Genomic DNA, 21,170 nt, shown 5'->3' on the forward strand with positions numbered 1-21,170 from the left:
GTTGACTCAGCCGTCCATCCTTCCGAGGTTGGTAAAATGAGTACCCAGCTTGCTGCTGGGGGGTAAATGGTAATGACTGGGGAAGGCACTGGCAAACCACCCTGCATTGAGTCTGCCATGAAAACGCTAGAGGGCGTCACCCCAAGGGTCAGATATGACTTGGTACTTGCACAGGGAATACCTTTACCTTTTTACAGTAGATCCAATTTGTTTACTTGGTGAAGAATGGTCCTGCCCAGGAATTACTGATAGCTTACTGGCTAACTGCAAAGGGGCTTTTGAACCCAAAGATCATGAAACTGCTCTGGGCAGGTTTTTAAAAAATCTGTGTTTATTTCAGAGGAGGGTTTTTCTGCGGGCTTGTTAGCCAATAGTGTCCTTTCTGGTGCTCTTTCTACTTTATGTTCTGCTTCTAAGGCACAAAATGTACCCTTGCGTGCCAGGGGTAGATGGAAAGGAGCTTGGGATATTTATACCCATAGCTCAGAAGAAGTTCTCATTATAGAAAAGGTTGTTGACTGCTGATGTTGGAAGTATACGGGAGTGAAGAAGATGCCCCTGTGATAAGCAGAGGTTCGCACACCCTTCCTCAAAGCAGGCTCACCTGAAACCCCACTTATGGCGCCTCCACTGTGGGCCGGTGATCTTTTCTGCTGGGCAGAGATAACCCCTTTAGAGGAGGTTCATTGCCTGTTTGGCAAGTCCAGAGGAGAGGAGGCACATGAAGAAAATGGAATGTCGCCATTGGCTCACAGCACTGTCAATCAGTACCTGAGCTGTTTTTACACATCATCTACTAGCCAGGTAGTTTTATTTGCAACTGGACATGCCTTATGCATTCACAGTGGCATCTCTGCACTTTCACTGCCTGTGGCTGACAGCTCACTCCCCCCATGTCACTGGAAAATGGCTTATTCAGGGTTTTTTTTTTAAACTGACAATTGCTGTATTGTGGAATATTATATTTACACTGGAATATTAGAACAACCTGTCTACTAGCTTCTGTGAATTCACCATTTTTTTAAAGTGTGCAGTCCATTTCATTGCCAATATTCAAGGGGAAAGGCATATCTTCAAGACAAAAAGGGATAGATATATTTTGAAATATATATTATTTAAAACATTTTATATCACCTTTCTACCCAATCCTAGTCCAAATGTCAGTGGACATAAAAATTATTTATTTATTTATTTCCCGCCACTCCCTAAGCAGCTTGTGGCGAGTCACAATGTCTTAAAACCCCATTAAAACTCCTATTAAAATTAAAATATTTGAGCAGATAAATATCCAGAATTATAAAGTAATTTAATTAAAAACTCATAAACGAGCAACGCTAGAAGCTGGGCCAGTGACCATTATGGGAGGTATGCTAGACTAAAAAACAAAAGTTTTCACCTGCTGGCAAAAGACACTGATAGAGAGGGAGGCAGACAAATCACCCTGGAGAGGAAATTCCAAATTTTTGGTACCACCAAGAAGGCCCTTTCTCAGGTTGCCACCTGTCTGTATTCAGATTGTGGGGCAAATGAAACAGGGCCTCCAAATATGACCTGAGCATACAGGTAGGTTTGTATGGGAGGAGGTGGTCCTTACAGTATGTTGGTCCCTGGCTGTAAAAAGGTAAAGGTATCCCCTGTGCAAGCACCGAGTCATGTCTGACCCTTGGGGTGACGCCCTCTAGCGTTTTCATGGCAGACTCAATACGGGGTGGTTTGCCAGTGCCTTCCCCAGTCATGACCGTTTACCCCCCAACAAGCTGGGTACTCATTTTACCGACCTCGGAATGATGGAAGGCTGAGTCAACCCTGAGCCGGCTGCTGGGATTGAACTCCCAACCTCATGGGCAAAGCTTTCAGGCGGCTGCCTTACCACTCTGCGCCACAAGAGGCTCTTATGGGAGGAGGTGGTCCTTACAGTATGTTGGTCCCCGGCTGTATCAGACTTTAAAAGTACCAGCTCCTTGAACTGAACCTGAGAGCAAACGAGAAGCCAGAATAGATGGAACAAGACGGGAGCGATACAGTCCCTATGCTATTGCTAGTTAATTTCTTAATCTTTACTTTGTGTGTGTGTGTGTGTTTGTGGGGGGGGGGGGGAGAGTAGAATTCTAAACTAGCTCTCTAATCCCTGGTGATTTTATTGCAGCCAGATGTTTTGATCTCCAAAAATCTGAAGCTATGCTCCGGAAGGTAAGAGATTTTTAAGTATTCTCCCCGGTTTCCTCCTGCCATCTGCCTTCCAATGGGATGCCCATTTTAGAATAAGGCCCTCCCTCTGCCAATCCCAGTTAAGAGTTCTCAGATATATGGCTAACTAAAATTTCTGCAGTTATAGAAACATGTGAACATGTGGAGTATATCAATCTCTGAGCTTATGTTGTCTTGGTTTTATAAAGACTCAGAAAACAGAATGCAGTTTCTCTTTATCTCTGTTTCTGCAGTTGTGATTTGCCAGCATGTTCTCACTGTGCTGAATTCTGAATGTAGATTCAGAATTTGCACCTGGTATTCTGAATATGTGGTTTTGTCCATCACTGGTCAGGACTGCATTTGCAGCATGTGCTTTGTACTTCCATCGGGAGAAAAGAATGCCTCTGCTGCAGCTTCACATTTGAGACTGGAAAGGAGTTGGGGGAGAAACAAGCTGGCAGGCAGGAAAGACAAGAAACATGAGAAAAGAGCAAATCACAGACCATTTATGCACTGGGAACTTCACTGCCCCAGCTTCCGTGCAAGAACACAAATCGGGGGTGGATGAAGTGCACCGGGCCAAATGCTCCCCCATGTGGGTGACGGAAGAGGTGGGGCAACCTGCCACGACTAAAACTCCAGCCTGTAGCCCGGCATGAAACCTCCAGTGCGTAAACGGTCCCAGGGAAGCAAACAGGGGAAATAGAAGCTGAAGATAGAGAAGGAAGCAGAAGCTAGAATGGGGGAGGGCAAGGAAGCACAGGGGATAAAGTTGCAGGTGAGCAGGAAGCAGGTAAAGGGGAGAAGCTGCCGGCGCTCCGAGTAGCGGAGCAGAGAAAGGACCGGTGGTTTGAGATGCTACTTGTTATGAATTCCTATAGGTCCCCTTTGTGTATTCCACCCTCCTGCAAGACCTGATCCATTGCCCTCTCTGACATCCGTGTCCTCTTCGGTTTGTTTTAAAACAGCATGTTGCGCTACGGAAACACATGAACAGCGAGCACATCTTTGAATGGACAGCTCCAGAGGTCAGTTCCTGATGCTTAGGCATTTGGGGCTCATGAGTGCCAACCAGTGCTGGATTTCGTCCAGCGATCCGAATCCTTTTATCAGACTGTGTTCTGTTTTCTTCACCACTCCCAGGTTATTGAGAAATACATGACTGGGGGACACTGTGGTTTTGACCGGAATGGTTGTCCTGTCTGGTATGAAATCATCGGGCCTCTCGATGCCAAAGGGATCCTCTTGTCCGCTTCCAAGCAAGATTTGCTCAAGAAGAAGTTCAAGGACTGTGAGAAGATCCGGAAAGTGTGTGACCAACAGACAAAGCTGGTAAGACGATGTCCGGCGTGCCAAGAGTGGAGTTTGTAGCACTGTCATTAGAATATTGCTCTTTTTGTTAAGGGATAAACCAAAAATTTCCAGCCTTCTCATCCCCCCCCCACACCAGCTGATGGCAAGAAACTCCATTTTAATGACTTCCAGTATCTCACCCCCATGTTTTTTTATTAATGGGGAACTCACTGCCACAGGATATAGTGATAGAGTATATGCTTTTCACAGGAGATCAGAGAAATTCGTGGAGGAGAGGTCCTTTACTTGTACTAATATCGCTTAACTGGAATCTCCGTATTTAGCAGTATTATGTTGGCTGAGGACAGCAGGGGAAGGCTTTGGCCTTGGGGCTCCAGCTTGTTGGGACTTCCGGATGCCCTCTGCAGTAAATGAGGGGCCGAACGGCCTGACCCAGCAAGGTGGTCCTTCTTCTCCTCCCTCTTCCTCTCTTTTTCACTTAAAAAATACTACAAAAACAAAACTGCAAACCGAAGAGAGGGAAAAGGTACAGTAGCTCATCTCAGAGGGCAATGACCAGGTGAAGGTTTGTGAAAATAGGTACAACGAGGAGAACTCCTGATCAGAGACCATCCTATTTCATCATGCTGTTCAACTGATAAATAATGACGATTTAAAAAAAAACCCAGCTTTATTCTTATATATCCCACCCTTCCTGGTTGCTCAGATCGGGTTCCAGCACGGGTTAAAACAATCAGATTTTAAAAACCAGCAAGTCATTGAAACTGCACATCAAAAGTGCTGCTCCTTAAAATAGACACTCTCCTGACGGCTCTTAGCATTGATTCCAAAGGGGGTCATCTGCTCCTGTGATATTCGGAAGGAATCTCCCTGCCACAAGAATTGGTGGCAGCCGCTAGCTCAGGTTGCCTTAAAACAAAGTTTAGACTCTTCCCCCTTGTGAATCTGTGAGCTGATGCTGGCCATAGTTGCTCAATGTAACCTCCGTGTAGAGGGGTGTTATACTGGGTGGGGAAGAACATAGGAAGGTTATTGACTCTGCGCTCTGCTTTCAGCCTTCCCAAGGGCATCTAGATGGCCAGAGTTGCAGACTGGATGCTGGGCAGGATCAAACCTTGGTGTAATGTGGCAAGCCATTCCCCTTGTTGCTTAAAAAGTCTTTGCTGTATCCTTGCGCACATGGGCCCTTGTAGATAATCTGCAGTTGTCACTAGTATAACTTCAAGAGTGGCCCCCAGTTAATTAGCAAAGAAGAGCGTCGTGGGTTTTATTCTGCATTTACTCTAGATTTTTGTGTTCATGTGTCAACCCTTTCAGATTATTGGCGATCTGTGTTGGATTAGAGATTCAGGAAAGATAGCAGGGAAGGATTGTTTAAATTTGTATCCAATGACTTATTTTTTAGATATTCATGAAATTTTGAAGCTGACTTGTACACTTTGGAGGTTGTGGCTCTTATTTTAAGGGCTTAATCACGCGTGACAAAGCCAGGCTTTGAATAGACCAGGCAGTCCCACGTGCAGAACATCCTTTGGAGATATGCAAGGACCCAATTTAAATTTGGAAAAAGTGCTTAAGCCTGCCCCCTCCTCTCCTATTTCCCCCACCCAAACTAGCCCCGAGAAGCTGTTGTTGTCTTGGGAAAGCTTGCATGTCCCAAAAGGCAAAACAGAACATTCCAACCTGTAGAATGGTGAATAAGACCTGGGGCTGATGTTTTTTGTCCTTCTTTGCTCCCAACACTATTTCTTCCTTTTTAGCTGGGGAGGAAGATTGAAACCATCACAATGATCTATGACTTTGAAGGGCTAGGCCTGAAGCACCTCTGGAAGCCAGCCGTGGAAGCCTACGGAGAGGTGAGTCTGGTGGGGGGCACGTGGAGTCGCTCCCTTATCCAGTGCACTGGCTCAACAGGCTCCTGCTCACTCTACTTTAAATATGGGTGCAGTGTGTTGGAGGAGCACTGGAGGAGACAGAGTGCAGGCGGAGAATCTCCTGATTGCCCCCGATATAGAAATCTAGCAGAGTTAGTTGCGGGGAGGGAATGGAGGAAAGAGATTAGACCCCGAAGAAGGGCCCAGGCAAACCCAAATGGGGTTGCGATCCCTAGGTTGAGAACCACTGTCAAGACCTGAGATCTTATAGAGAACAAAACTCATTTGAGGAGTATGGAGAAATTTCCTCTTTCTCTCAGTTCTTCATAAGGACATGTATTTCTTTTATAAGCCACTTTGGATGTGCTTAGAGCGGGCTTTCTTAACCAGGGTTTCGTGGAACCCTGGAGATTCTTGACAGCCCAGGAAGGGTTTTGCTGATTGGGTGGGAGTTAAATAATTTTTAAATATATTTTTGAAATGTGTTAAACATTTATCACGTGAAATTAGCATATATGGTCATGCCAGCCTGCACCTCTCGCTCCAAATGGCCGATGATAGGTCTGGAGGGGTTGGGAAGGGGAGGGGCCCTAGCTGGAAGCTCTGTACGATTGTACCACTATTGTTCCAGGGGTTTCTCAGTGGTAAAAATTTGAGAAAGGCTGGCCAGTTTGGTGTAGAGGTTAGGAGGGTGGACTTCTAATCTGGCATGCCGGGTTCGATTCTGTGCTCCGCCACATGCAACCAGCTGGGTGACCTTGGGCTCACCATAGCCCTGATAGAGCAGTTCTGACCGAGCAGTGATATCAGGGCTCTCTCAGCCTCACCCACCTCACAGGGTGTCTGTTGTGGGGAGAGGAAGGGGAAGGCAACTGTAAGCCGCTTTGAGCCTCCTTCGGGTAGGGAAAAGCAGCATATAAGAACCAACTTTTCTTCTTCTTCTTCTTCTTAGAAGAAAAAGGGCAAGGAAATATTTCAAGTTAATAATATTCCCCTCTTGATTTTGTCTCCTTGCACTTACAGCTTCTCGCCATGTTTGAAGAGAATTATCCCGAGTCCTTGAGGCGTATTTTTGTCATCAAAGGTGAGCACTGCTTTCCCATGCGTTCTGCATCGGCTTTGAAAATGTCCATGGCGGTCATTGCAACATTACATCTTGGCATGCTTCTTACCTGTGTTGCAGCTCCCAGGCTCTTCCCTGTGGCTTACAACCTGGTGAAACACTTACTCAGCGAAGATACTCGCAAGAAGATCGTGATCCTGGGATGTGAGTAACTCAGCTTTGCTGGTTATTTTCTAGCATTGTCCTCTACCGTTATGGATACAATTGTTGTAGCCCCTTTACCGTGAATGGCTTGGTACAAACAACAGGGAAGGAATTCCCCACCCTGAGAAGCGTGCAGCAGAGGGAACAGGGGAGGAGAAAGAGGAGGAGGCAGGGATAAAAAGAGAAAGAATACAGGCTTATCTGAGCTGCAGGGTTTTGCCCCAGTAAGGGATGAGAGGAAAGAATGGTACCAAAAGGATTTGCAGGAAAGGTATGTTTTGAACAAATTCAAAAGGCTCCCTTGGGAGGTGGTGGGTTCTCCATCTGTTGAAATTTTTAAACAGAGGCTAGATAGCCATCTGACGGCTGATTCTGTGAAGGCAAAGGGGTGGCAGATTACAGTAGATGAGCGATTGGGATGTGAGTGTCCTGCATAGTGCAGGGGGTTGGACTAGATGACCCATGATGTCCCTTCCAACTCTACTATTCTATGATTCTATGAAAAGAACTAAGAGAGGAGTTATCACTTTGGTATCCTGGGAGGGAGCTCCAGGTATAAAAAGAAGCAAGGGAGAAGGGGCAGAACCATTGTGTGTGTGTGTGTGTGGGGGAGAACCTTGGCTGGAGGCAGATGGCAAAGGAATGAATTCCACAGAGAGTGCTGGGTCAGGATGGGGTGGGCAAGGCCACAGAGGGCTTTGAAGGTAAGAGTGAGAACATTGAGTTGGGTCCTGAAGTAAGGAAGAGGCCGGTGCAGGCACCCGAGCGTTGTGAATGGCCAAGAGGCCAAGAAAGATGAATGATTTTGGTGTCGTAGTGCTGGATGGAAGCAAAGGGGTCTGCACTAGAAGACTCAGAAGCTAAAATCCATATAAAGGATTTCTGGTGTATAAGCCAAAGAGGGACCGGAGGGAGAAGATCGTATTTTTTGCAACAGTACAATCCAAAGTGGGTCTTCTCAAAATCCTACTCGGGTCTGGTTGGTGGGGATTACTTGTTCTTAGCATCACACTGTGAATGGCCAGTTGAATATCAGGATGGTGGTGAGAGCAAAGGAGAGGGAGGAGTCCAAGCTAAACCCTGGGTCTTGTGCCTGTTCTACAAGATCAACAAGAGCAGACCCAAGAAGCTGCGGCTTCCTGAGCTGGACCACTGGTGCACCTGGCTCAGTGTCTATAACAGCCTTTGTCACCCTTTTGGCCTTGGAGGAGCCCCTAAAGTAATTTTTCAGGTTTCGAGGAGCCCAGTCACACCCCCAGAAGTGACATGAGCACCCATGTTAACAGGCAGGCCCGAGGAGGACTGAGGGAGGGAGAGACAGGAGGAGAATTAAGCCAGGAGGAGGCATGAAGGCTCCGTTCCCTCCCAGGTGCAGAAACCAACTCAATCACACTCGGGAAGGGGGGCAGGGCAATGGAAGCAGCCAGTTGCCAAGCTCGTGGCCAAGTCCAATAAGTCAGGAAGGGAAAGGCCACGGACCCCCTCCGGAGCTCCCGTGGACCCCCAGGGATGTGTGGACCCCTGGTTGGGAATTCCTGGTCTATTACTTTGGCTGGTTGCTGCTCTCCAGGAGCAATTCCAAGGATTGAATCTGGGACCCTGCACGTTGTCATTGTTAACTTTTTCCATTATTTATTATTTGTATTGAGCCGTAGCTCCCTCCCTCCTTTTCCCTTATGGAAGAATAAACTTTTGGTTCTTGCATCCAACCTGGAACTGCACGACTCAGACATCTTAACCTGCAATTAACCTGCATTTATTTTTGCTGGCTTTTGAACTGGGCCCACGTAAGCTGGATCAACACAAGCAATCTCCCCCCTTTGGCAGTCTACACAGTGTGTAGAATCAAAGTCTGATAAAGCGTATTCTAAAGGGTACAAGCCAGATAATTTTGCATTTGCAAGATCTCAGTCCAGACTTCTGGATTCTGTTCTACAACTCAGCACCTTTATGCCTTCTTGAGAAGTGCTTTTAAAAAAAAACAGAAACAGCAGATTGATCTGTGAATCATTCCCCACTGTGCAGGACTGGCCGCAGGAAATTCCTTCCTGGAATGGGGGTGTGGGGGTGTGTGGCTTGTCTTCTATCCAAATTTGTCTCTTGCTCTGGAGGACAAATTAAGCACTCCCAAACGGTTTCTTGGCCGATGTTCTCCTTCCAGGCTTTTGTTTGGGCTTGTAATTGCCACAGCAAGGACTCTCTCTGTAGTCTGGACAGCATGAATGGACCCATTCAAGAAATCTGCACTCAGCCACTTATACCCAGATTCCCCAAGTGGAAGGGAGCAGGACAGCAGCCACAAGGAGAAGTGATATTCCATTCCCCCTACAAAAACATTTCAGACCCCTTCTGTGAAGTATTTCTCCCCTCCTCTTTTTTTTTAAAAAAAGGCAGGTGCTTATTTATAGAGACATTAAGTAAAATGTAATCTGACTCAGGTTTCGTCAGTGGAATTTCCACCCAGGAAAGGATTCATAGGATTGCACTGTTAGTGACCACTTGAATATCGGGTGGCAATACTTTTTAAAACCATTGTAGTGGTTAAGGGCAGTGACTTCTAACCTGGCAAGCTGGTCACAGTACTGATAAAACTGTTCTGACTGAGCAGTCCTGTCAGAAGCTCTCTCAGCCTCACCTATCTCACAGGGTGCCTCTTGTGGGGAGAGGAAGGGAAGGCCATCGGAAGCTGCTTTGAGACTCCTTCGGGCAGTGCAAAGTGGGGCATAAAAACCAACTCTTCTCCTTTGTTTAGGTCTAGCGCAATACAAACAAATGGCCTGGTTGACAAGCAGCTTTGTAAAATGCTACTGACAATCTTATAAAAGCTAGGTTGACCTCCAAGCAGGGGCAGACTGGGAAGCAAAACTGGGCCTGGGAAGAAGAGAGCCAAAGCTGGCTCTCTGATCATGCTTTCTGATTACCTATTCCACAAGGACCTGTGCAGCCAGCTTGTAGCTCTCTACCTGCCTTGCACAGGGTGAGGGTTGCTGGCTTCCCACAGTGGCAGCCAAGAGGACCATCTCAAACAGGCCGAGGCCTTCTTCTCACTTGGCTCACCAGGCCCTCAGCTCATAGGGACATTTCCAGGTGGCCTTAATGGCCCATCTGCCCAAAGGTCCCCAGCCTCTTGGAGTCCATGGACACCTTTGGATTTCTGACACAGCGTGGTGGGCACAGTCACAAAACGGCAGGTGTAAAAGGCAAAGCAAAGTCAAAGACTGTAATTCTAATAGTAACCTTTTCAACATTTTATGCAGATGCTATGTTTAGCAGGATGTCTTTTAATCTGTGCAACCAATCAAAACCCTGTTGGACAAAAACTGCATCTAGCCCCACCCACATTGTAGTGGGTGCCAGGAAAGCTGTTGGTGGGCGCCACTCGGAGGCCCCTGCGTTGATTTTCAGTCGTCATATATGTAGATTTAATTTTTTTTAAGTGACAATTTAATAATGGCGTACCCAGTCTCCCCTTCTCAGGCAAGTCTATAAAGAGTCTAGCTACCTGCCCAGAAGGGAGGCCTGTGAAGGAGCATCAGTGCCTTTTATTGTGGATCAGCAGGATCCATGCAAACACAGTAACCCGCTGCATTGGATTGAAAGAAAATCAGGCAAAGGTTAGAAAATCAGGCAAAGGGTAGAAAACCTGCTGGGGGCGAGGTGCAAGTCACTTCCCCGGCCAGTGGGAGTTGGGAGTGAGCTGTGCTTCAATCAGCCAGAATACCAGAAGAAATAGAGTTGGTTCTTATATGCCACTTTTCTCTACATGAAGGAGTCTCAAAGCAGCTTACAGTCGCCTTCCCTTTCCTCTCCCCACAACAGACACCCTGTGAGGTGGCTGAGGCTGAGAGAGCCCTGAGATTACTTAAGAAGAGTTGGTTGTTAGATGCCGCTGTTCTCTTCCTGAAGGAGTTTCAAACATTCGCCTTCCCTTTCTTCTCCCCACAACAGACACCCTGTGAGGGAGTTGAGGCTGAGAGAGCCCTGATATCACTGCTCATTCAGAACAGCTTTCTCAGTGCTGTGGCGAGCCCAAGGTCACCCAGCTGGCTGTATGTAGGGGAGTGCAGAATCGAACCTGGCATGCCAGATTAGAAGTCCGCCCTCCTAACCACACCAAACTGGCTCTCTTGTCCCTGAGGTGGTCTCCCAAGAGAGGACTGCACTGGCCCTTTCGTCCATGCTGCTTCTAGTCTTCACCTTGCACGTTACATATCACACTGAGAAAGCCCAAGGTATTTGGGTTCCTGAAACAGACAACTGGAACATTATTCCTTCAGCATGCTCTTGGCGGCCAAAACTGTGGAAAACCAACACGATGGTCTCTCTGTGGTCTCTGTGCTTCTTAGTTCCACAGTAGGGCAGGGAGCCTCTCCTCTAGCTTCTGTATCCTAATTAGGAGCAAATGGCTCAGAACAAATTTTAGGCACCGCTGGGCACAAACTGCTCTTTTCTTTAAAAACAAAAACAAAATCTGCATCTTGCTTAAGTTATGGCACTGCGGGAGATGCGTATCTTTCTGGCTACTTGTAATGATTTGTTTCCTTCTGTTCACTGCCACGAGAGCCAGCGCGGTATAATGGTTAGGGTGTTGTCCTAGCATGTGGGAGATCGAGTTTCGAATTCCCACTCTGTCACGGGAGCCTGCTGGGTGACCTTGCCCCACTCACAAACTGCTCTCAGCCTCAACCTCTGTCATGTAAGGAGTTCATAGTCGGACGAAGAGTGCTTGCACTCAAAAGCTCAGGCCCTGAATAAATCTTTGTTGTGCTACTGGACTCTGATTTTATTGTGCTACTTCAGACCAACACGGCTACCCATTTGAACCTCTGCATCAAGCTGTGGGGATAAAACGAAGGGGAGTGCTGAACAACTGTGGAAGGATAAAGTGCTTAAGAGGCTGCAGAGTCACTAGGAATCCTGCTCTACCCTTATGGCTGTTCTAGATGATGATGTTGACCCAATTTTGGTGATCACAGAGCAGCGGAAACTCAATTCTAGTTGTTGCATTTATTAATTATGTTTTTTTTTAATCTCGTTATCGTAAATGCCAGGCCTTTGGCACTTAAACATGCAAATTGGAAGTTTTTTCAGGAGAAATCCTGTGATGAACAGAAAACGATTCTGCTTTTAGAAACGGGTAACCCTCTTACTTTTCCCCCTGTAGCTAACTGGAAGGAGGTTTTGAACAAAAACATTGAACCTGACCAACTCCCTGTTGAATATGGGGGAACGCTCACTGACCCAGACGGGGACCCGAAATGTAGGAGTAAGGTATGGACACTCCTGAGGTCTTATGGGGTTGTGGCCTCCAGTTAAGAAATGCTGATGGTCTGCATTTTTATTCTGGAGGAAAAGCCAAAGCAGGTTTGTGCACTAGCGAAGAAGGGCTGGGTAGGGAATACTGTTGGGCTGGGTAAGGAATAGGGCAGGAAGCGGGTGTGTGCCACAAGGAAAAAAGCAAGATGTCAGCTAAACTTAAGGAATGGAATAAGTCCTGGAGCTGTATGCCTGATCACCTGGCTCTATAATTTGGGAAGGTTCTGCAAGCAGGAAAAAAGGGAGCAAAGAAACAAAGAAAAACAAACAAACACGAAAGTGCATTGAGAAGACTGTTTTATTTCAGTATAAATAATAAGCCCTACACATTTCGCACTGAGCTTCCTCAGGACGATCTATACCTATGTCAAAAATAAAAGAGAGGAAAATTGACAGTTATCTTCCAACCGTATCGCTAAACTATCTGTTAAAAATATATCAGGACAATAATAAGAACATATTTTAAAAAATGAACTTTCCAAGAATGCATGAAAAGTATGTGTTGCATACTTGGAGTTGTCTATGTTTGTTAATTCTTTTTTCTTTTCTTTTTTGACATGTGTTGCTTCATTTCTTTGGATGAAATTCTAGCCAGCAGTATCTGTGACCTGAATAGGGCCTATTCTGCACACAATAGATCAGGGGTAGTCAAACTGCAGCCCTCCAGATGTCCATGGACTACAATTCCCATGAGCATTCGCTGGCAGGGGCTCATGGGAATTGTAGTCCATGGACATCTGGAGGGCCGCAGTTTGACTACCCCTGCAATAGATAATGCACTTTCAATGCACTTAAGTAGATTTTGGTGTTCCGCACAGGAAAATCCAGCTGCCAAAGCACACTGAAAGTGCATTATGGAGATGAGAGACCTCAGCATCCACCGAGGCACGGGGGAAGGGGGTGGGGAAGAGCAGTGGAGGAAGCTCTCGAGTGGATTTTGGTTCCAGTGTTTTTGTTTCCTTCTGGTGTTTCAATTTGCACGGCCGCTAACACGCTCTCTCGTTTAGCTAAACTATGGCGGGGACATCCCCAAGAAGTACTACGTCCAGGACCAGCTGAAACAGAAGTACGATCACTCGGTGATGGTGAGCAGGGGATCCTCCCACCAGGTGGAATATGAGATCCTCTTCCCGAGCTGTGTCCTCAGGTAAGCCGGGGGCGGGGGGAGTGGGAGAAGGAGAGGGGAGGGCGGAATGTACTCTTCTAGTGTCCAATTGCCATAGGCGGGGGAGAGAGAGAGGGGGGAATGTACTCTTCTAGGGTCCAGTTGCCATCCAAGCCTAACACCCTTCACTCACCCATCCAGCCCCCCACTTTTGTACTGCAGTGGCCTGCATTTTAAACCACAGCAAACGTACCTCCAAAACCCCGCATTAATGTTCATAGAAAAAAAATCCGTAGCAAACCATAGCACCAGTCTTTCTCAACTTTTTTACCATTGAGAACCTCCTGAAACTTTCCTTGGGCTTTGAGAAACCCCAGAAGCGGAGTGATGGTGCAGAATACGGTTGGGGAGCTGTGTTCACACCCACCCAGAGCCCCTCCCCGTCACTCCCTCTCCAGGCCCATCATTGGGCATTTGGGGTGGGGGTGGGGGTTGGGTCAAGATGACCATATATGATCATATCACCCGATATATGTTTTCAACATTTCAAAATATACTTTAAAAATTAATTAACTCTCATTCGGGAAACCCTTCCCAGGGCTGTCAAAAAACCCTAGGGTTTCACGAAACCCTGGTTGAGAAATCCTGCATTACAGGGAGGTGGGAGCCCAAGTATTGCGTCTATTGGGAACTAGTGAGCTTAATTTTTTTTTTGCCTGCCTTTCCTACGCGGCTCTCAATGCAGCTTCCGTGACTCTCTCTCCCTTTCTTTAGCCTTGCAGCCTTGGGGGGTAGGATAGGCTGAGAGACAGGGGATGACTCAGGAACAGCCAGTATGTACTATGGCTGTGTGGGCATTTATCTACAATCAGGACCAGAACAACAATACTACGCCGGCTCTTGCATCCACCACTTAAATAGATTAAGGCTTTGTTCTCTGAGCACAACATACCCACCCTCACTGCTTCCTCCTAAGGCACTTCTTTCATCTTTCTGAGTCCATCCTGAGGACTTCTGATGAGACTGCAGGTGCTGGGCTAGAACCTCTGTTCCCAAGCATGGGGGAGCCTGATTCTGATTGGGACTGTGGTTGTGTAGGGAGAGGGGCCTTAAGCCTCTCCCTCCGTGCCATTTTCTTAACCTGTAAGGGTAGTGGGGAGCACTATTTATCCCAGCCTTTTCTGAACTTTTTTACCATTGAGAAACATCCTTCAGGCTTCAAGAAACCACAGAAGTGGTTCAGTTGTGCAGAATACGGTTGGGAAGCATAGTTGTGCACATGCCCACCCAGGGCCCCTCTGCTTCCCACCCCTTCCATTGGCCATTGGGGGGGGGGTTCGACATTTTATTGATTGCAAGCACTCTTCGTCAGACTAAACGAGTTCAACTCCCTGGTCTTGGCATGAGATAGTTGCCAGTGCAGCAATTCAACTGCAGGAATGTTTCACACTTGTATGGAGACAGATGGGGCCAGCAACAAATGGTGCGGTGGGAGCCACTGATTACTGACATAGGTAAAGGTATCCCGTGTGCAAGCACTGGGTCATGTCTGACCCTTGGGGTGACGCCCTCTAGCATTTTCATGGCAGACTCAATACAGGGTGGTTTGCCATTGCCTTCCCCAGTCATTACTGTTTACCCCCCAGCAAGCTGGGTACTCATTTTACCGACCTCGGAAGGATGGAAGGCTGAGTCGACCTTGAGCCGGCTGGTTGGGATTGAACTCCCAGCCTCATGGGCAGAGCTTCAGACTGCATTTCTGCTGCCTTACCACTCTGTGCCACAAAGAGGCTCAGATTACTGACATAGACAGTTTTATTTCTCCTATGTTTTTGTGAACTACAACTGAATTTGAGGGGACTGTTTGGCTGTTTCGGCAAAGAATTATCATATGGCTCTATTTGGATGTGTGACACAGTTTACTAATTTAACAGAATTAATTTTGGCTTTATATTCCCACTGTCATAATGGAAGTTCATGGTCTGAGGAAGAGCGCTTGCACTCGAAACCTCACGCCTTGAATAAATCTTTGTTGGTCTTAAAGGTGCTACTGGACTCTGCCCTTTGAGATCTGTATGGTTGGCTAGGCCTGATTTGCTTCAGACCGGGGTAGGGGAACTGCACAAATGAGTGGGCACTTCTCCCCTCCAGAACTTCCCTTTTCCTGTCTCGCAGGTGGCAGTTCATGTCCGAAGGGGCTGACATAGGATTTGGCATCTACTTGAAAACCAAAGCTGGATCCCGTCAGCATGCTGGGGAGATGACTGAAGTGTATACCAACCAACGCTACAATGCCCACTTGGTGCCTGAAGATGGTTCCCTCACCTGCTCAGAGGCTGGCGTGTGTAAGTATGACTGGTTTCTACTGGTGGGTTCTTCTTTCCGGTCCTGGAGGGAGAGAACAGTTGTCCGGGACATCGCTTCACCTAACGGGCAAGGGCTGCCCCTACTGTTTATCATCAAGTCCACACACTGGAGCCAGCATAGACTGTCCCACAGCATTTGGCAATCCTGGAGAAACCCTCAGTATTACAGAAAGACCTGTATTTTTTTTTGGGGGGGGGGGTAGTTTTGCAGTGAAATCCTCCAAAAGTCTTACAAAGTCTGCACATACACAAATGCTACATAAGGAGACCTACTTAGCATTCAGGCGTTTTTCTAGGTTACCATAGAAACCTAAAGTGGTGCGCAAAGACTATGGTGGCAGCCAGGAGCCCAGGAGCAGCCAATGGCTAGATAGAAAGCAGAATACGCATGAGTCCCTTCAGGTCCTGTTCTTGCATAAACCTGCTCTGTGCTGCCATTTCATGGGAATTGTATCTCATGCCATTTAATTTTAGCCTTCTATAATGCTATGCTGCAACATGTAACTTCTGTCCAACATATTTGGGCATGCTTTGTAAATCCTGGCATTCAGCTCTGCACACTGGCTGGAGCTCTCATTTGATCTAGGGGTAGTTTTCTGACCCCAGATCTTGGGGTTTCCTGGATTACCCAGAAGGCATCCTTATCCCAGGGAGGACTAGCGAATCCTAAATCAAATTACTGCCTGTCCATTCCTCCCCCCTCCACACTGCTGTGTGAGCAGCACAGTGTTTGTGTAACTGCTCCCATTTTTAGGCAGACAGCCTGAGAATGGGTTTGATACAGAATCCCATAGTCCTGGATAGGCAAGGGACTTTTTAAAAATCTGCACTTGTTGAGAAGAAATTTGTGTCTAGGTTCCTTCTTGCTTGTATTGGTATCCTCACCCCCCCCCCCCGGGTCTACCATAAAGACTTTCATCTATGCCCTGCAAACTCTGTGTTCTGAGGCGTTCTATACACGCTCAGTGGCACATAGTCCTGGGTCGAGTCTGCACGGGGCTTTATATCCACTCCCAGGCCAAATAAATCCCTCCTATCTACACTGAAATAGATTTCTATTTTGATTTGGTACGCTTTAAATTTTTCAATCTGCAACATACATGATTGATCCACGGTGACCTTGCAATATCCAGGAGTGAATATAAGCTTCGATATTTGAAAAACCACCACCAGTATAAGTGTAGCTTTCTCCTTTTTGTGAATTAACGTACTGCTCCATGCCTGCAACGCTGACGTAGCAAAGCAGTCTTTCCTGATTGGCCAGGGCGTCAGTTCAAAGACTTCCTGGTTCCCAGTTGCAAGGATTCCCTCCCTGTTTAAAGTGACTGCACTCCATAAGCCCATACTCCTCTCAGCAGAGATTTGCCTTGTTCTCTGAGAGGCTTTTGATGGCTCGGGAGTCAAAAGTGAAGGAATAAAGCACTAGTGCTGGCTGGAGTCACCTGTCCCCTCCCCCCGCCAGTTCAGGCAAAGTAGTTCAGCTTCATGACCACCATTCCCCACCCTGCTCTGATCTTCCCCAATCAAATGCAGAAGGTTTTCTGTTTTAATGGGGGGGGGGAGGAGAAAGACCCGGGTTCAAATCGATCTAAATTAAGCAGGATCCACAGCGGGAAAAAAAAGTGCAGAATCAGCCCTGTTTACCAGACTTTGTATAAAGATAAAAAGACAACCTGATTTTGTTTACATAATGCTCTACTATGTGGTCTCTCTCTCTCTCTCCCCTCACTTCTACTCCCCCCCCCCAATCCCTGCAGATGTCCTGAGATTTGACAACACATACAGCTACATCCATTCCAAGAAAATCAGCTACACAGTGGAGGTGCTACTACCGGACAAGAAATCCGAAGAGCAGTTCCAGGACCTGGAAGACCAACCCAAGGAGCTCAAACTTAACCATGCCTGACTGAACTGGTCCCGTCCATGCACAAAAAGTCCCAGTTGCCTCTCTCCAACCTATTTGAAGTGCTGATGGTGATAGGGTGGTTGCAGGGTGAAGCAGCAGAGTGAGCTCTGGGGAGGTAATTTGGGGTTGGGGGGGGCTAATGGGGGTAATCTTGCCTTGGAGCAGCAGGACCGGCCAAAGTGGTATTCCCTTCCAGCCCCACGTGCTGCGTGAAATGACCGATCTCCCCACCTCTGTGGCCGCAGGGGGACAGACAAGGCAAAGCCATTGGAGATTCGCCATTATAGAGCCATCCCCTCGGCCAGCGTAAACTGGCACAGGCCTGGTGAGAAACAGCGGGGCTCGCTTGCCTCTGCATTCACACGATGCTTTAGATCTTTAGACCCAGATAAAAGGAAGGGGGAGAGGGAATCGAAGAGCAGGAGCCAGATAGGGTTGTGCACTCTGGTGCACTTCGGCTGCTTCGGCGAGCACCAAAGCCCAAGGTGGCCAGTGCCACGGAGGGGAGGGGCAGCGGTGGCTCTGCACTTGTGTGCAGGCGCCGGCTGACGCTGGGCACCTCATGCTCACCAAAGTGTGCCGGAGCGCACAACCCTAGAACCAGATGCCTCTTGGAAGCCTGTGTGCAAAGCATGAAGACGCCAACCTTACTCGCTAGTTTACTGCCTCTGAACACGGAGGTTCCTTTTTGTTAGCCATAACTGGGTGTCTCAGCAGTCCTCTCTGGGCCTTTTTAAAGGATCGCACAGCTAAGCTAGAGCCCATTGCCGCCTCCTGCAGCAGTGAGTCCCACCGGTTAATTACACGCTACGCACCGAAGCCCTTTTCCCTTCAGTTTCCAAAACGGGTCTGCAGAATCTGTGCCATTCGCCAGCCACCTACGGTGGCCTGCCAGGGGCTCGGCACCCCTGCTGGTTTTGCAGCTGAGACAGAAGGCAGCTGAGTGTCCCACCCCGTGGTTCTGTTGCCAGCCAACTGCCTTCCACAGCTAAGTTCCTGGCCTTGTTTACTTGCCCAGCAAGACTTATCAGCAGCAGTCTAGTCCCGAAGTCGAATCCAAAGGTCTGCTGACTGCCATCCTGCCCTGCGCTGACGCTGAATGTACAAAAACCTCACCGGAGATACGCAAGCAGTTTGCACAACGGCCCCTGGCTGCTCCTTTGTTGTCACTGGCAAAACTCAATTTGGTTCTGTTGCACCTGCCCACAAGCTCTAGAGATCGAGAGGAAGAGGAGGCCGTTCGCCTGCCCAGCTCCTTCTTTAGGGCACCTTTGAGGCAGCTCGGAGTCCCTAACCAAGTTGGGGAGCTCCTGGAGTGCTTAAAGTCCGGCTCTGCCACCGGCCCTTAACTTTGCCGCGGATCTAGGGGATGCCTTGCCCTCACTGGACTTTCCAGGAGCAACGAAGCACTTTGTATGCCTCTGTTTTTATTGGGGTTGTTTCCTCTAATTCAAACACTAGAAATATTAATAAATTGATGTCTTGTCATGCTGGTCTTGTCTATGGGCCTGGCCGTCCAAAGTGGGCGTCTCCCAGGGGGGGAGAGTTGGTACTTGTGTTTACCATAGGCAAGAGGGTTGTGTTTACCATAGGTAAGAGGCTCACAAAGGATTGCAGGAAGGGGGGTGAATGGTTGGAAGATCTCCCTAACCCTCCATCATCCCTCCAAATTTTGCTAACTGGTCATGCACTCCAGCAGGCTCACTCTTCTCACTTCCCTTTCCCCTTGAAATCTTACGCAGCTGCTAATGTTATTGCGTATTTCCTGGGGCCCAGAATCCGGCTGAGTTTGGGGCTCCCCCCGCTTTTTTTTCCCTTCAGCCGATAAAGAACCTTTCCTTGGCTGGAAGGTGGCCTCATTGTGCACCTTTTATCATCTACGCAAGGCCAAGCAGTTTATTATTACTGTGGTGGTTGGAGAGCCGGCTCAGGAGAAACCGTGGGTGAGGGGAAATAGCATTTATCCCCTACCTCTTCTGTATCTCCTAGATCAGGAGTAGTCAACTTGTGGTCCTCCAGATGTTCATGGACTACAATTCCCATGAGCCCCTGCCAGCATTTGCTGGCAGGGGCTCATGGGAATTGTAGTCCATGAACATCTGGAGGACCACAGGTTGACTACCCCTGTCCTAGATGTCATTGCTCTCCCCCCATCACTGTTGCCTGTGCTTATCCTGGCCCCTATTTCAAAAGCCCCGGCCAAACCTTACAGAGGGACCCTCACTGTGTATGGCATTTCTTACAACAACCCAAAAATGATGCTGAAACAGTGACTCATCGACGGGTTTGTTTAATTTGTTGTAATCTCAGGCAGTCACCTCAAATGGTAGATTGAAGGTGCTGTGAAGGGTAGAAAGGGGCAGTGGGAATCAAAGCTCTTACCCAGAAGGAACAATCAGGAAGTTCTCCAGTGTACGCATGTAAACAGTGCAAGATCCCTGGCCCAAAGGAAGTTTGCCAGGCTTCCATCAGGGTCAGGGCCTTTTCAGTCCTGGCCCCGACCCGGTGGAATGAGCTCCTGGGAGAGCTGAAGGCCCTGACAGAGCTATCACAGTTTCGCGGTGCGTGTTTCACCAGGTCTTGGGCTGAGGCCCGGGTGGGTAAGATCAGGGGTCCCTCCTGGGCTGGGTCAAGTCATGGGGCCACTCCTCACTACCCCCCAGGCGGAATGGGAGAGGGGGAGGAGGGCTCCTGTTAGCCGCCAGGCATCCTGGAGTTATATGGGTGGGTTTTATGGGATCTTTATTACCTGCCACAAGCGGCTTGCGGGAGAGGCGGGCTAAAAGTCAGATAAGAGAACAAGTGTTTGGAATAAAGGGGAGCCCTCTCTCAACAGCACACTGTTTCCAACTGTGATTTCCAGTCTAGCGATGGTTTATTGGGATATCTGAATTGGGCACACGCTGCATACTCCAAAACGGGAAGTACGGGAGACAGGACAGACCAAAAAACCCATGCCTGGATGATGCTTGATGGGAACAACGGCTGAAGAGTTTAAGGCAGGCCGCCTCTTCCACAAGCAAAGCTGATCCTTAGACCTTTTGTTTGCATTGCAGCTACCTAGAAACTGCAGATCTCTAGGAAAACCAGTAAGGCAGGTTGAGAGTCAAAGAAGAGCCAACTCCCTTTTCAGCTCAGGGCTTTCCCACCTACAAAATAAAGAGGGAATGCAATTAACAATGCAGGGCCCTCAAATATAACACAGTAGCATTAGAGTGGGTTTTTAAAATCTCAGCTTTATTCCATATTCCAAGTGAAGTCTGTGCAACCCGATCGTATAGATCATGTGGCCGCTTGCTGACTTTGCTGGGCCAGCCAAAAGGAGGTCACCTTTAAAGTGACAATTGATTATCCATGCTCGATGGCGGTACGAGGTCGCCATCCAGTGGTGGCAATTGCGTCTGTCCATAAACAAGAAGTCGAACAGCGCTTTAATGCTCGTGTTCCCTCTCATTTCAGTTGTACTTCTCAGTCCGATGCTCATCTTCCTAAATTCTTCTTGCACATCCACCTTCCTCATTTGAAGGCTCTGATTTTAAAGCTGTGCTCAGACACTTCTAGCAAGCTGGGTTGAATGTGCTAGCAGGGGTAGTCAAACGGCAACCCTCCAGATGTCCATGGACTACAATTCCCATGAGCCCCTGCCAGCAAATGCTGGCAGAGGCTCATGGGAATTGTAGTCCATGGACATCTGGAGGGCCGCAGTTTAACTATCCCTGAGAAAAGGAAGGGATTTTCCAGTCCCGTCAGGATTATGAAGTAGCAGTCTTCTGGGACTGGGAATCCAGTCTTTGCCTTGCAGGCGGGTTCATTTCAAACATTTACCAGCTTA

General features: G+C 48.0%; 1 protein-coding gene across 1 annotated transcript in view; it reads left to right on the top strand.

The window, feature by feature from the left end:
* Positions 1–18,826, top strand: part of SEC14L2 (SEC14 like lipid binding 2) — a 31,399-nt gene extending 12,573 nt beyond the window's left edge. The window contains exons 3-12 of the mRNA XM_077307967.1: positions 2,147–2,190; positions 3,159–3,218; positions 3,334–3,522; positions 5,265–5,360; positions 6,402–6,462; positions 6,562–6,645; positions 11,810–11,916; positions 12,969–13,108; positions 15,242–15,411; positions 17,190–18,826. Of these exons, the coding sequence (XP_077164082.1) occupies positions 2,147–2,190; positions 3,159–3,218; positions 3,334–3,522; positions 5,265–5,360; positions 6,402–6,462; positions 6,562–6,645; positions 11,810–11,916; positions 12,969–13,108; positions 15,242–15,411; positions 17,190–17,338 (1,100 nt within the window). The 3' untranslated portion in view covers positions 17,339–18,826. The remainder of the gene's footprint in view (positions 1–2,146; positions 2,191–3,158; positions 3,219–3,333; positions 3,523–5,264; positions 5,361–6,401; positions 6,463–6,561; positions 6,646–11,809; positions 11,917–12,968; positions 13,109–15,241; positions 15,412–17,189) is intronic.
* The last annotated feature ends 2,344 nt before the right edge of the window (positions 18,827–21,170 follow it).

Source organism: Paroedura picta, chromosome 13, assembly GCF_049243985.1.
Source record: "Paroedura picta isolate Pp20150507F chromosome 13, Ppicta_v3.0, whole genome shotgun sequence".
Classification (NCBI taxonomy): Eukaryota; Metazoa; Chordata; class Lepidosauria; order Squamata; family Gekkonidae; genus Paroedura; species Paroedura picta.